Source organism: Myxocyprinus asiaticus, chromosome 38 (genome assembly GCF_019703515.2).
Source record: "Myxocyprinus asiaticus isolate MX2 ecotype Aquarium Trade chromosome 38, UBuf_Myxa_2, whole genome shotgun sequence".
Taxonomy (NCBI): Eukaryota; Metazoa; Chordata; class Actinopteri; order Cypriniformes; family Catostomidae; genus Myxocyprinus; species Myxocyprinus asiaticus.
The window spans coordinates 1,095,529-1,110,196 of NC_059381.1; the positions used below are offsets into that span (position 1 = coordinate 1,095,529).

General features: G+C 36.0%; 2 protein-coding genes across 3 annotated transcripts in view; one reads left to right on the forward strand and one right to left on the reverse strand.

Annotated features, from left to right (window-relative positions):
- The window catches only part of LOC127429090 (E3 ubiquitin-protein ligase UHRF2-like), a 54,739-nt gene that overhangs the window by 25,298 nt on the left and 14,773 nt on the right, over positions 1–14,668 (forward strand). For both annotated transcript variants that reach the window (XR_007895223.1, XM_051677886.1), the window contains exons 4-8: positions 6,619–6,837; positions 8,869–8,978; positions 9,072–9,258; positions 9,344–9,467; positions 14,528–14,635. Coding sequence is in view for 1 of the 2 variants with exons in the window: in XM_051677886.1 (XP_051533846.1) it covers positions 6,619–6,837; positions 8,869–8,978; positions 9,072–9,258; positions 9,344–9,467; positions 14,528–14,635 (748 nt within the window). In the remaining variant the exon portion in view is untranslated. The remainder of the gene's footprint in view (positions 1–6,618; positions 6,838–8,868; positions 8,979–9,071; positions 9,259–9,343; positions 9,468–14,527; positions 14,636–14,668) is intronic.
- The window catches only part of LOC127429087 (guanine nucleotide exchange factor subunit RIC1-like), a 259,906-nt gene that overhangs the window by 10,847 nt on the left and 234,391 nt on the right, over positions 1–14,668 (reverse strand). The window lies entirely within an intron of this gene.

The following is a 14,668-nucleotide window of genomic DNA, read 5'->3' on the forward strand; positions in this document are numbered from 1 at the left end:
TTTAGTTCTAAGATAATATCAAGCGTGTTTATAATATTATGATGTAAAAACAAGACAAATTTGGATTATCTGCAAACATGTTTCTAGTACTTTTCATAATGCACATTACAAAAATAATAACACCAAAAAAAAAAAAAAAACCTCAGCAGTTCTGCATGAATACATAAGGGACTTTTTTTAATTCAAAACAGCGTTTTAAGAGGAAAGCAGTTTCCATCCTTGACTTTGTAACGTTGTTCTAACCATTCAAACAGCTAATGCTAACTCTTTAATGTTAGCGTCCTCTCCACCTTGTCGGCAATGCAATTCTTCAGTGCAGCGATTTAGTTACAAGCAAATTAATTATCAGACCACTTTTGGTTGTCTTAAATGACTGATTTATTGTACCGTGACAATAATAATATTGTGTACTGTTTCATACCTTGGCTTTTCTCTGTCGATGTTTCAAACCTGCTTTTAAAGCACTCATCTCTATAATAGCCTAATCCCGTTGCACAACAAACTCCACGAGGAGTCAGTGAATGTTTTTTATTTAACCTCTAGAGGGCGCCGTTATATTGTTGAACCAAGGAGTTCAGACACTGTTAAACCCTCCAGCGCCAGCTACGGAGAAATGAAACCAAAAATAACTATCGGAAACTATCGGCCCCGATTAATCGGCAAATCCGATATATCGGTCAACCTCTTAATTTTTTCTATATTCATAATTTTATATTTAAAATACTCAGAACATTATTTATGCATTTGCAACTGCTGTGTAAATGCATTTATTCCTGCTCTGTGAAAATACACCTAATTGCAGCTTCTGTGCCACTTTTACTGTGTAAAGATGGCTTTAGGTTTAGTATTCATTGCAATGTGCATTAAAGCTCTAAAACTCTCTTCCTCCACAATATTAATCTGCCAGTAGACTGTGACTATCCGCTTTCTTACAGCAATCGTGTGGCACGTTCATGACAAAGGTATGCTGGTTTATTCTGTATTAACGGTAAATTCGTTAATCGTGTTTAAGAAAAATTATCGCATTACACTTTTTTAAATTAATCACATGCAAGTAACTTAAAAATATAACTCCAATGCTGTATTTTGGATTGTGCTGTGAGGTTCAGTTTAAAAGCACTTAATTTGATAAAAATATGCAATATCAAGTTGAAAATTAATTTGTTATATTTTAATTTGATTACAGTTTTAATGAATGTATTCATTTATTTAAACACTATGTCTATGATAAAATTTAAGTAAACTGTTGATATCGAGTTCAGGAAAAAAATTAAAATAAAGGTATTGGACTCGGAATCGGCGAGTACCAAAAATGAAGTATCGGTACTCGTACTTGTCCTCAAAAATATGGTATCAGGACATCCCTACTCTATTTTCCCATGGTATGGCTGACATTTTCATGGAATTGCTTTAAAGCAACATACAGCATGTTGTTTGTGTACCTGTCCTCAAACTAAAAGCTCCACTCTTCAACACAACGGTAACCCAGCGTATCAGAATCGGTTCTCTGTCTTGGAAACTACAAATCCCCTGCACGTTATTGAAAATACTTGATTGGTCCACATTCACCCTACATGATGTAATCTAGTACAGTACACATTTTAGAGAAGTTTAGAACAGAAACACAATTTTGTTATGTAGAACACAAATAATAACATTTAGTAAATAAGACATTTGTGTGTGAGTCTGTGTGTGCGTGCGTGCGTGTGTTTTAGGGATGCACCGATACCATTTTTTCTTCTGATCCGATTCCAGTATCGGAAATCTCAGTATCGGCCGATACCGATCCCGATCCGATACCAGTGTTGTTTTTTTGCATAATCGGTTTAGAATATCTTTACATTATTGTGTGGAACTAATTGTGAGTACTCTTTAATATGTAAAGAAACACAAACCTCTAACGACACATTATTTCAATATAAATGTATAGCTTATTAAGAAACACTTTATTATTAACTAGTATACTGGATAATGTAGCAGCAAAATTAACAGTAATTCCAGTATGAATCATCAATAGAAAAGAAACCGGTGTTTTATTTTTTTCCTCTTTTTTTTTTTTTTTCTCCAAAAATGTTTCAAATTGTATCTGGACTTTAAAGGATTCAGATCTCTTTATTGTTCAGTTTAGTTGTTAGACATCAGTCCACTTTTCATTCAACTTTAATATTGTAATAAATTGTAAACAAATACTAATGATGACATTAATAATAATAATAATAATAATAATAAATTGTTATTAATATTATTATTATTATTGACTTTTAATTTTAAATACAACAGTAATATATTTAAATCGTGCACTTTTTAAACCCTCACGCTTTTATTTTGACATTCTGAACTCTGCAGGACGTCCTGTACGTGTCTGTTTGTAGGCAAGTTCACAGTACTTTAATTCGCTTCTTATTCATAATCTGGTGAAATGCTCCTCCGGTGCCGTTCTAAATGCATATTATAAATGAACCGAACTATTGAGTATCTACATCTGAGATGCTGTTCACGAGTAGCGCTCAAATATTGCACACCGCTGTGAAGGATAAAAATATCTGCGAGTGCATCACCAGCGTGTGTGTGAGTTTGTGTCAACAGAGCAACAGCATTCACTAACACACTGGCGCTGCACATACTATATATTTACTTATTAAACACAGTCTTTTGTGATTCACAGAGCTATCGCACGTCTTCAAGTGGCTTTGAATAAAATGCACGAGTCATATGAACTGCGTTAATGGTGTTTTTATGGTTCTTTTATGTAATTTTTGGAGCTTGACAGTAACGAACATGACTAACACACAGTATCGGATTTGGATCGGGCTTGTCGGACCAATACCTGATCCGTCTAAAAGCTTCAGTATCGGAGCCGATACCGATCCAGTTATCAGATCAGTGCATCCCTAGTGTGAGTGTGAGCGTGTGAGAGTGAGTGTGCGTGTGAGAGTGAGTGTGCGTGTGAGAGTGAGTGTGCGTGTGAGAGTGAGTGTGCGTGTGAGAGTGAGTGTGCGCGTGAGAGTGAGTGTGCGCGTGTGTGCGCGTGTGTGCGCGTGTGTGCGCGTGTGTGCGCGTGCGAGAGAGTGCGTGCGCGTGTGTGCGCGTGCGAGAGAGTGCGTGCGAGAGAGTGCGTGCGAGAGAGTGCGTGCGAGAGAGTGCGTGCGAGAGAGTGAGAGTGAGAGTGTGTGTGAGAGTGTGTGTGTGTGTGAGAGTGTGTGTGTGTGTGTGTGAGTGTGTGTGTGTGTGAGTGTGTGTGTGTGTGAGTGAGTGTGTGAGTGTGTGAGTGTGTGTGTGTGTGAGTGTGTGAGTGAGTGAGTGTGTGTGTGTGTGAGTGTGTGTGTGTGTGAGTGTGTGAGTGTGTGTGTGTGTGAGTGAGTGAGTGTGTGAGTGTGTGAGTGTGTGAGTGTGTGAGTGTGTGAGTGTGTGAGTGTGTGAGTGTGTGAGTGAGTGTGTGAGTGAGTGAGTGTGTGTGTGTGAGAGTGTGTGTGTGTGTGTGTGTCTGAGTGTGAGTGTGTGGAGTCACATATATTTAGTCACATGAGCAGAAAGAATCCAGACAGACAGAGAGATGAAAGTGACTGAGAAATACAAGAAATCTGAGAGAGAGAGAGAGAGAGAGAGAGAGTCATTAGAAATGAATATTCTGTATAAGACGGCAAGCGACAGGTTACAGAAATCAGCTAGTTCTCTACCTTTTAATATCTGTCTGTCTCACTGTCTGCTCCTTCTCACACACACACACACACACACACACACACACACACACACACACAAACACAAGCACAGGTACACATACTCACACACAAACGCACATACACATACACAAACACACTCACACATACACACGCACTGGTTCTGTTAATAATCTGATTTGTCTGTATGATTACTCGTCTCTGTGTAAGTCGAGTTGTGTTGTTGTGTTTATCAGAGTGAAGCAGCACCTTTAATAAATAAGCAATATAAAGAGCATGTGTATTTTAACAGATGTGTACAGACATACACAGCCACATAAAAAGAGAAATGCAGAGCGAGATTGTCATGAATAGTATGGTGAGGAGTTTAAGCAGATGTTTTTAAAGCTTGTCTCACCCTCAAAATGGCGGTGAGAAGCGTGTGTGTATCTGGTAGTGTCACGCTAGCTGCATTAAAGTGCAGTTCTCTGCTCAGAGCGCTGGATTTATTCACATTCACATTTATTATTAAAGCTGCACATTCTGAATGGTTGAAGGTCATTATAAGTTTGACTGAAATGCAACCCGTCGTTAAAGAAATGCTTTAATTATTGAGTTTCTTCGTGTGACCTTAAACAACGTGATCTTCAGTTTGTCTTTAAAAGAGTGTCGTGTTTCTGTTGTCAGAATGTTAAAAGAGAAAAATCAAACCAAAAATGAAAGTTCTGTCATTATTTACTCTCCCTTATGTCGTTCCAAACCCATATGCTGTTATTTTGTTTCCAAGAAACATAAAAGCAGAATGTTTTGAAGAATCGTTACGCTTTTTTCCATAAAATGCCAGTTGGAAGTAACCACATCTGTCAAACTCCAAAAAGAACACAAAAACACCATGAAATTAACATAGAACGAGTCCATATGACTTGTGTGCGACATTACAAGTCTTCTGAAGTCAAACATTAGCCTTGTGTGAGGCCACACATTTTCCTTGTGTTTTGCGCTTTAATTTTTGTGGATTCCATGTTTTATGTTTTAATTTCGTTTTTGATCATCAAAATAGTGTCTAATCAAATAAATTCATAAAATTTTAATAATAAAATTTTGCAGTAAGGTTCTATTATTAGTTATTGCATTAGGTATCATGAACAAACAATTAACAGTGTATTGTTTACAGTTTTTATTAATCATTTATTGTTAGTTTATGTTCATAGTGCATTAACTAATGTTAACAATATTAACTTTAAAATGTATAACTATATGTTGAAATGATCAATAAGAGTCATAAATGCTGTAAAAGTATTGTCATAAGTGTTACCACTTTAACATTGCAGTTGATTTTTGTCAAATAAAATGCTACACAACAGATCGGCACAGTATAAATTCAGATTAACCCTTTAAGCTCTGAAGTTGTTTTTAAGGATTTCCAGTTTCAGTGGCATACCTAAAATTAAAAGCTTATAACTAAAAAACAAACAAACAAAAAACAAGGAGGGTCAAGTGTTTGGTATCATTGTAAAGAAAACTTTTCACATTTTTTTTTAATGATATAGATTGATACATTCTAAGATTTAATTAATTAATGTTTTTTTTTTTTATTTTTTTTTTTTTTTACTTTTTCCTTATTTTTCTTATTTGACATTATACATCTCTGGGTGTAAATAAGGTGGCTCTGAAACATTTTGTGTTGATACGACAAAGCAATCATAAGTTACAGCATTACAAATATAATTAATCAGTGTCCAAAAGCCTCTCCAAACAAATAAAACATAATAATTGTACATAAGAACTAATTACACATGCAAACACAACAATGACTAAAGGTTTGCATAGCATGCAGACATGATTTTAGTAATGAGATTTCACAGAATGAGTTTCATTCTGTGCCATTTGAGTCATCATTGAGTCTGTGTCATGTATTTGGCGCCATCTCCTGGTGGTCATATGTAACATTGTGCTTCATGTGGATTATCTAATGATCTATGCATCTGATTATCTTGTGTGTGGACTCGTTTGAAAGATAATCACCTCCTCTAAGTAATGGTATGTGACATTTTATGTTCTATTTATTTTTCGTGAAGTTATAAGCAAAAACGTGCATATAAGCAACACCAACATGTATGTCAAAGACATATACTTAGCTATTACTCGCTGGATTTTTTGCACTTCTGATTTATCTGCAAATTTCAAAGCACTTGTTCAGTTTTGGTCATAATGTCTACATGCATTGGAAAGTAGAGCGTCTAAGCTTTCAAACGACACCTATTTTGTGTCGGTCAAGACTGTAGTTGTTAATATTTTGACAGTAGTTATTTTTTTCACCGGCGGGCCCATCCAGGCTTAAAGGGTTAATAATAATTTATAACTTTATAATAATTATTGTAGTAATGATAATAATAATAATAATAATAATAATAATACTTATAAACAATGTATAGTAAAATGATTATTATTAGTAGTAGTATTATTACTTCACACCTTCTGCAGTTTAATAATCACACTTGGCCATATTGTGATTTGAATGTGATTACTTGTGCATTTAAACATTAATTTTTATCCCAAATTTCTTAAATTCTGTGAAATTCTCTTAATTCTTAATTCTTAATGATTACATCTGACATCATAGGGCCCTAGCTTTAGAACGACATAAGGGTGAGCAAATATCGACCTAACTTTCTTACATTCCTTATCCTTATATATTCCCAGATATCGGTCGATCACTAATTATCATATCGGCCGCAAGTTCCTAAATCTACCAGCCTTTTATATGGGCAACAATTATTTTCTGAAAATAAATGAACATTTATTTTGCATTTAATGTCATCTGCTCATTTGCCAACAATATAAATGCTATAGTTTGCCAAAGATATTTTATTGGACTGTGGTATTTCTAGTCCTCTGGGAAATTTAATTCTGCTGGCACCCTTGTAACCCTTGTTGAAGTTTGTTTTTTCGATCTCTACAGTTACCCTGAGAGCGGCGTGGTGAAAATGATCCCGTGTGACGTGCGTCCGCGAAGCAGAACTCTACTACGGTTTGATCAGCTGGCGGTGGGGGACGTCGTGATGGTCAATTATAATCTGGGGCTTCCGGAAGAGCGAGGATTCTGGTATGACGCTGAAATCACGTCACTGAACGCCGTCTCACGCACCAACAGAGAGATCCACGTCAAGATTCTGCTGGGGTAAATGCTCACACTCATTCTGATTGATCAGCTTATAAACGAGACACTGAGACTCGACCGTCAAATTATGCAGCCGGACTTGAAACTTAACAGTTTTTTGCATCCCACCAGGTCACATTGGGTAGTACCTCTTAATCTTATAATTTATATGATTTTATTCAAGATTTCATTCATAATCACTACTTCCCCCCTGTGTTTTGTTTTCATTGTTTTTGCTTTTGAAGTGACCTTGAGTTTGGATAGAGGTGCTATTTAATCTAGATAGGTAAAGTTTTTCAAGACTAACTTTGATGTTGGATTGACAATTTAAATTTAAAGCAGATTAAAGCACAAAAGGCCTTTTTTGGGTTTGTTTGCATTTTAATTTTTGACGGTTTGAGTTTGAATTAATGAGCATTTCATTTTTTATCGTCCGCTGTGTAAAAACCTTACATCGGATTAGTTAGAAAAGACATAGCACACTATTCCAGAACAGTCTGAACCAAGTTTAATGGATATAGCTTGAAAACTTGAGGAGTTAGTGTTAGAAATTTTGGTCCCAGTTTAAAGGGATAGTTCACCCAAAAATGTAAATTCAGTCATTGTTTACTCACCCCTGTGTTGTTATAACCCTATATGACTTTCTTTATGTTTCTGAACACAAAGGGAGAAATTGTGTTAAAATGTCGTGCTCAGTGATGTCATACAATGGCAGTTTATGGTGACCACCTCTTCAAGCTTCAAAAGAACACAAAAGTATAATTCAGAAGTCTAATAAATTATTCATGAGACTCATGATTGTTATGAAAGCATACAATAAGATTTGGTGAGAAACAAACTGAGATATAATGTATTATTTAGTGAAAATGTTCACAGACCGTTGACAGAACTTACTAAATATGTCTGAAGAGTTTGCAGTAGAAGAATTGATGCATTTCTATGCCCAGCCTTATTTCTTTGGAAGTTTTTGGACCGGTGCCAGTTCACAGTGGTCGGAGTTACCCACGCGATACCGAGAATAGAAAATAAGCGATCAATAGAATGTCCCGTCACTCGTCATTGCTGGTTAGGACAAAAACTTTTATTAACATCGAAAATATACCTTTTATTACGTGTCGTTTGCCGTCAGATTAGGACACGGTGTGACTGTGGCTCCTCTGTGTTTCTGTTTGATTTCTGAATACGCCGTTCTAAAAAATAAGGCTGAGCATAGAAATGCATCAATTCTTCAACTACAAACTCTTCTGACATATTTAGTAAGTTCTGTTCTCTGTTTTGTGTGCAGCTGTGTTGTGTTCTGTTGTCACTATCACTGTGGAGGACCTGTTTTTAGATAAACGAGTTTTCGCTTGAACGCCCCAATGTCGTGAGGGGGCTGCGTGAACTGTTGCTCTCGTGTCCTATCATGAACGCACACAGGAGATCAACGGTCAGTGAACATTTCCACTAAATAATACATTAGATTTCAGTTTGTTTCTCACCACATCTTATCGTATACTTTCATAACAATCATGAGTCTCATGGAATAATTTATTAGACTTCTGAATTATACTTTTGTGTTCTTTTGAAGCTTGAAGAGGCGGTCACCATAAACTGCCATTGTATGACATCACTGAGCACAACATTTCTTCACAATTTCTCCATTTGTGTTGAGAAACAGAAAGAAAGTCATATAGGGTTATAACAACACAGGGGTGAGTAAACAATGACTGCATTGTCATTTTTGGGTGATCTATCCCTTTAATGATTTTGAAAAACACCTAAATAAAGTTTGTAGAATTCAAGTATGTGATTACATCAAGCCAACACAACAACAGTTATTATTATTACTTTACATTTACATTAACATTATAATCAGTGGAAATTGTAAGTTGTAAGTAAAGAAGTTTTATAGACATGATTAAATCAGAAAGAATTAAATTTTCATTCCAAATATACTCAAAATTAAGAACATATTCGCTGATATGGAATTATTCACAATCCGTTTTGATGTTGATAAACAGATGTGGATGATGTCACTTTAAATTTCTGCTCTGATTGGTTGTGTTTCAGAGGGCAGGGCGATGCGATTGGTAGTCGTAAGCTGACGTTTCTTGATGAGATTTACAGGATAGAGAAACCCGGAGCGCCTGCACTGTCTGCAGCTGATGGACCCTTCAAACGTACACTCTCCCCAACACACACAATCACACACTCACTTTTCACAAGTCATTCTAAAATATTGAATTTGTATGTGTGTATAACCTGTGCATCAGGTAAGAGCGGTCCCGAGTGTAAACACTGTAAAGCGGATCCAGATGTGGAGTGTCGCTTCTGTTCGTGTTGTGTTTGCGGTGGGAAACAGGACGCTCACATGCAGTTATTGTGTGACGAGTGTAACATGGCGTTTCACATTTACTGCCTCAATCCACCGCTGTCAGAAATACCGGACGACGAGGACTGGTGAGAGCACACGCATGCATACACACACAAAAACATGTTACACCCTCTCTCTGACCCTTACAAACAATCAGGCTGTGTTGTGCAGGTATTGTCCCACCTGTAAGAATGACAGCAGTGAGGTCGTTAAAGCCGGAGAGAAACTCAAAACCAGCAAGAAGAAAGCAAAGATGCCGTCAGCCACTACAGAGAGCCAGAGAGACTGGGGGAAGGTATGAACACACAGATACACACATACCACAGAGGCTACGTTTACACCTGGTATTAAGATAATCTGTCTGAAACGGGACAACGCTAAAGATGTGTGCACCTTGGGCTCATAGTGTGAAGGCTTGTTCACACCAAACCGTTTTGAACAATGGATTCAAATGGCGCTATTTAAACCGGGTCTGACAAATCGTCCACCGACAGTCAAAAACATTTGGGTCAAAAATTTATTTTGATTCTTATTTTTCTGATTTGGCATTATATATCTCTGGGTGTAAATAAGGTGGCTCCAAAATACTGCTTTTGTTTTGTTCCCGATCACGTTAACAGTATCTGAGAATAATTTTGTGTTGATACGACAAAGCAATCAAAAGTTATAGCATTACAAAAATAATTTATCATAGTGTCCAAAAACGTCTCAATTTGTCCAAAAGCCTCTCCAAACAAATAAAACATAATAATTGCACATATGAACTAATTACACATGCAAACACAACAATGACTAAAGGTTTGCATAGCATGCAGACATGATTTTAGTAATGAGATTTCACAGAATGAGTTTCATTCTGTGTCATTTGAGTCATCATTGAGTCTGTGTCATGTATTTGGCGCCATCTCCTGGTGGCCATATGTAACATTGTGCTTCATGTGGATTATCTAATGATCTATGCATCTGATTATCTTGTGTGTGGGCTCGTTTGAAAGATAATCACCTCCTCTACGTAATGTTATGGGATATTTTATGTTCCATTTATTTTTTGTATATAAGCAACACCAACATAACTGTCAAAGACATATACTTAACTATTACTCGCTATATTTTTGTCTGTGAGTAAAACAGATAGCCTGCTTGTATTCTACTCTTGAGAGCTTTCCAACAACATATGACACATGGAATGTACTCGTAGCAGAATACATGTGCAAATAAATATGCAACAGCGCTCTTTACTCATCTCACTCGCATAAAAAATAAGATTGTATACACCTCAAAATACATCAACACCACGGAAATAACATAATGCATCAGTTACGCCAAATTAGGTAAATAAATGCTTTAACAGAATTAAATATATTAATCTCTAGCATTGACGGCTGAACAGACTGGTATAAATGTTTGTAGAACAGCAGCAGCGCCCCCTGCTGTACAGGGGTGAAATAGTTTTTGTTTAGTTTTTTTACATACCTTTCGTCTGAAGTTCATCTTGCAAAATCGTCACGGATTTGGTGTGAACAGGCCTTAAATGCTCATCTGTCAATCAACTGCTGAACTAAAACAGGACTTTAAACTGTGCCGGTTACATGCGGTTTTAAAAGAAAATAAACATCCAATTGGAAAAATGTAAAAGGAAATGACATATACTACATGCAAAAGAACTTCACAGAACTTCTTCAGTGTGTTTGATATGAACATGTAGTGACACACATTTGAAGCTCAGTTAATACAAGTACTCCACTAAAACATTTTTGCTCGAAAAATCATGTTCTTAGATTAAATACAAGTATAGTTAAGAGAAAGCTTTCTTTGACTTTTTTTGCACTTTATTATCTTGCAGTAACACACTGACGTAATAATTGGTGTATATCGTCATGAAATCGGAGACTCTCCCCTCGAAATCTGAACACAAGTGCTCAAAAAAGTCCCACATTAAGATTCTTTTACGTAGCTCTTTAAATAAGAACATATCACATGCTTTTATTGTTTTATATAAGTCTTAATATAATGACTGAAAGCCCTACACCTAAAAGAAAACATTTAAAGCATTTATTAGTATTTCTTACCTTTGAGGACACCCCCAAAAGTTAGTTTTGTCAGATTTAGCTCACTACTAGAGATAATTCTGTCCTTAAAATATAGCTATTTTGAAAGCAGTTCATCTGTCAGAAGCCAGCTGTGACCTGCTGAATTAAAAATGATTGTTTTATTTGCCGTCTGTAAGTCATTAACTCCTGTAGAATTCAAAGAGCTGAAAACATGAACATTTATCCATTTGTTGATCTTTAGATTAAAGGCCTACTTGTAAAAATGAACGATTAAACCGCTTTAGACGCTCATTTAGTTAAAGAATTAACAGCTGCATAACTGGAGTCATGCTGAGCTGTGTTTACAAGCACTGAGGGATCATGGGAAAGCAGGATTTACTGTTTTCATCACCAGACGACTATAAAGACATATTCAGACTTTAATCATGAGATTTTTCATTTTAAAAGATTGTTTGATGGTTAACCCTCCGATGGTATTCTGTCATTTTTTTAACCAGAATACATTTTTACAGTTTAATGAAAATGGTTTCCTTTATCTGAGCAGTGAAAGACTTGGTGACTTTTCCTCCATTTGCCGTCTGAGCAAGTCTAAACACCTTTGGTATTCATGGTCAAAATTGACCGACCATTGAAAATGAATGGGAAAGACCACAAAATAGAAAACATTTTGGACCCACTTTATATTAGGTGGCCTTAACTACTGTGTACTTAACCATTTGATACAATGTACTTATTATGTACATACATGTTGTTGCATTGTAATTACATTTAAAATACTTGCATTTAATTACATTTTTAGTTGCACTGTTAACTTTACACCTAACCCAACCTTACCCCAAAACCTAACTCTAACCCCTAATCCTAACCCTTCCCTTACTCCTAAACCTACCCCTACCTCAACCTCAGTAGCACCAAGTGTGGGCATTTTGCAGAACAACATGTAGTTACACATTAAATACATAGTCTTGTATAGGGCTGCACAATAATGGTTTAACGATTATTTTGCTTAAAATTTTAAACTATTATTAGTCACTAATATTCTGCCCTTTGATGTTTTTTTTTATTTATGTTTTTTTTAATGTATTTTTTTTGCAGGGCTGCACGATTTGGACCAAAAAAAAAATTTATTTTTATTTTTATTAAACAGCAGCTCTCATGTTGAACAAGGTGTTAAAACTACAAACTAGTAAATTATTCCTTTTGACTATAATTAAGTCCTGTTTTGCCCATGCTTTACTTCCAGTATAAGGATTTTCACACTTAAGTTCTCTTAAAAAAATTATTTACTTTCATTATTATTATCATTGCAATAAACAATAGTAATAGATTTCTGTAATAATTTAGCAGGCGGCATTGCTAAATGGTCTCAAGCATTTATTTTGATGTAAAAAAAACTGAAGGAAGTGTGTGTTTCTGTTGACAACAGTTTTTTCAGGCTCTGGTGCGCCATCCAAACATAGTGAAATTATCTTATCTCCTCCTCAACCCACAAAACCCTAGTGCCATGGGTTTACTTCAGATTGTTTAGACATTTGTAATGGCCAAACATACCTGAAATTACGCAAATGTGCAATGAGGTAAATCTGGAGTGGTTTTTAACCCGGTCAACACACTTAGCGATGCGCATGAACCGAATCGAACTCGGAGCACAACTGTTCTGTTTATAATATATAATGAGAGCATGAGATGAAATTCATGGCTATTGAGCACAGAACTGCTCTAGAACAGCTGTAACACCACGCTGCAACCAAAGTTTATCAGCTGACTTGCTGCGTAATCAGTTAATGGCTGAACAGACAGAGTTGTTGAATAACTGGTCTCAGAACAGTTGAAAGGCACCTGATTTTCATCCTACCTCCATATACAATCTCCAAAGGCAGCATGTTCCAGCTTTCTGATGTGAGACTCATGTAGATCAATCAAAGTGATGCACATATGAAACATACTCGTAAACATCTGCGGTTCCGTATGTCAGCGCGTGCTGTGAAAAAGTGAAAAAGTGATTGGTCAGTGGCGAACTTCTAAAGAGAGCATGATTGGTCAGGTGAGCTGAAAATAGACTTCAAAAGCGCTTGTGAGTTGGTCTGTCATCTATAGTAACCATATTATCTGCCTGTTATGTAAATGAACAATTTGCAACTTTACCTGGCTGATCATTTCTGTTTGCTAGCTCACTAATGATGCAGACAGTTATGCTTAATTAACCGTGAGAGGCAGAAATCGTGAACACGATTAAAATACGATTAATTGTGCAGCCCTAGTCTTGTATGTATTTAATGTTAGTTCATAGTAGTTAAGGCCACATAATATAAAGTGTGGCCCAATTCTTTTTTTTATCTGTCAAATACAATCATTAAATCAGCCACAATGCAGGAAAAAAAACAGACAGAAATTACAGGGTGAGACACTAAAACGTCCTCAGTGCAAAACATACATACTCATACACACACACACACACACGCACACACGCACACACACACACACACACACAAATGAACTGGTGAGACTATAACACAGAGCTTTTTTTTTTTACATTTGTAAAAAATAAATTAATGTCACAATGCTAAACACACACACACACACGTTTGCAAAATACATTTTTACTATAGAAAGTTTGAAATTGCAAAATGTTTGCAATTCTTTTGTTTTATACTCTAATTTTCAGAATTTTGCAGTTCATTTCTGTTTTGTGACGTTCATTTTCTTAACATTATTATGCATTTACTTTGAGTTATTAAATTTTTTATGTTTGAAATAAATGTCTTCTCTTTGTAACACCATGGTCAGGTTTGATTGCAAACATAATGACATTAACTGCAAAAACTTACACCTCAAATACATTTTAAAATGCTAAACTTTGACAAATAATAGTTTGATAATGTCTAAATATATATACAAATGCATGTCTTGTGATAAAATATAAAATAAGGTTACAACAAGTCATCAGACTACACAGTATGTGTCTACAGCATATACTGGCTGTTACTGGCATGACATGGTTCTCATATTTTCTTCATGTTTCAAATTATAGAAGTGTAGATTCTGTATATGCAAACTAATGGTAAAATTTAGAAATTTACATGTAAATAAGATAAACATAGCATAAAATCCCTAAAGCAATGCATAATTTAATTGTTCTTCAGGGAAGAAAAAAATGGTATCATTATCATCGGTTACACATCTGACTCTTCCGGTCAAAAATGACCACGATTACCAAAGGGAGGTGCCATTTTTCATACTGTAGGAGGGTTAATGGAAGAAGTAAAGTCCATCACTGGTTCTATTAACAGCATTTGTGTTTAAGGGTATGGCATGTGTGGGCCGAACTAAAGAATGCACTATCGTCCCCTCCAATCACTACGGGCCGGTTCCCGGCGTTCCGGTCGGAACAACATGGAAGTTTCGCGTTCAGGTGAGGATTTTTGCTCTGGACAGTTCAGGGAAT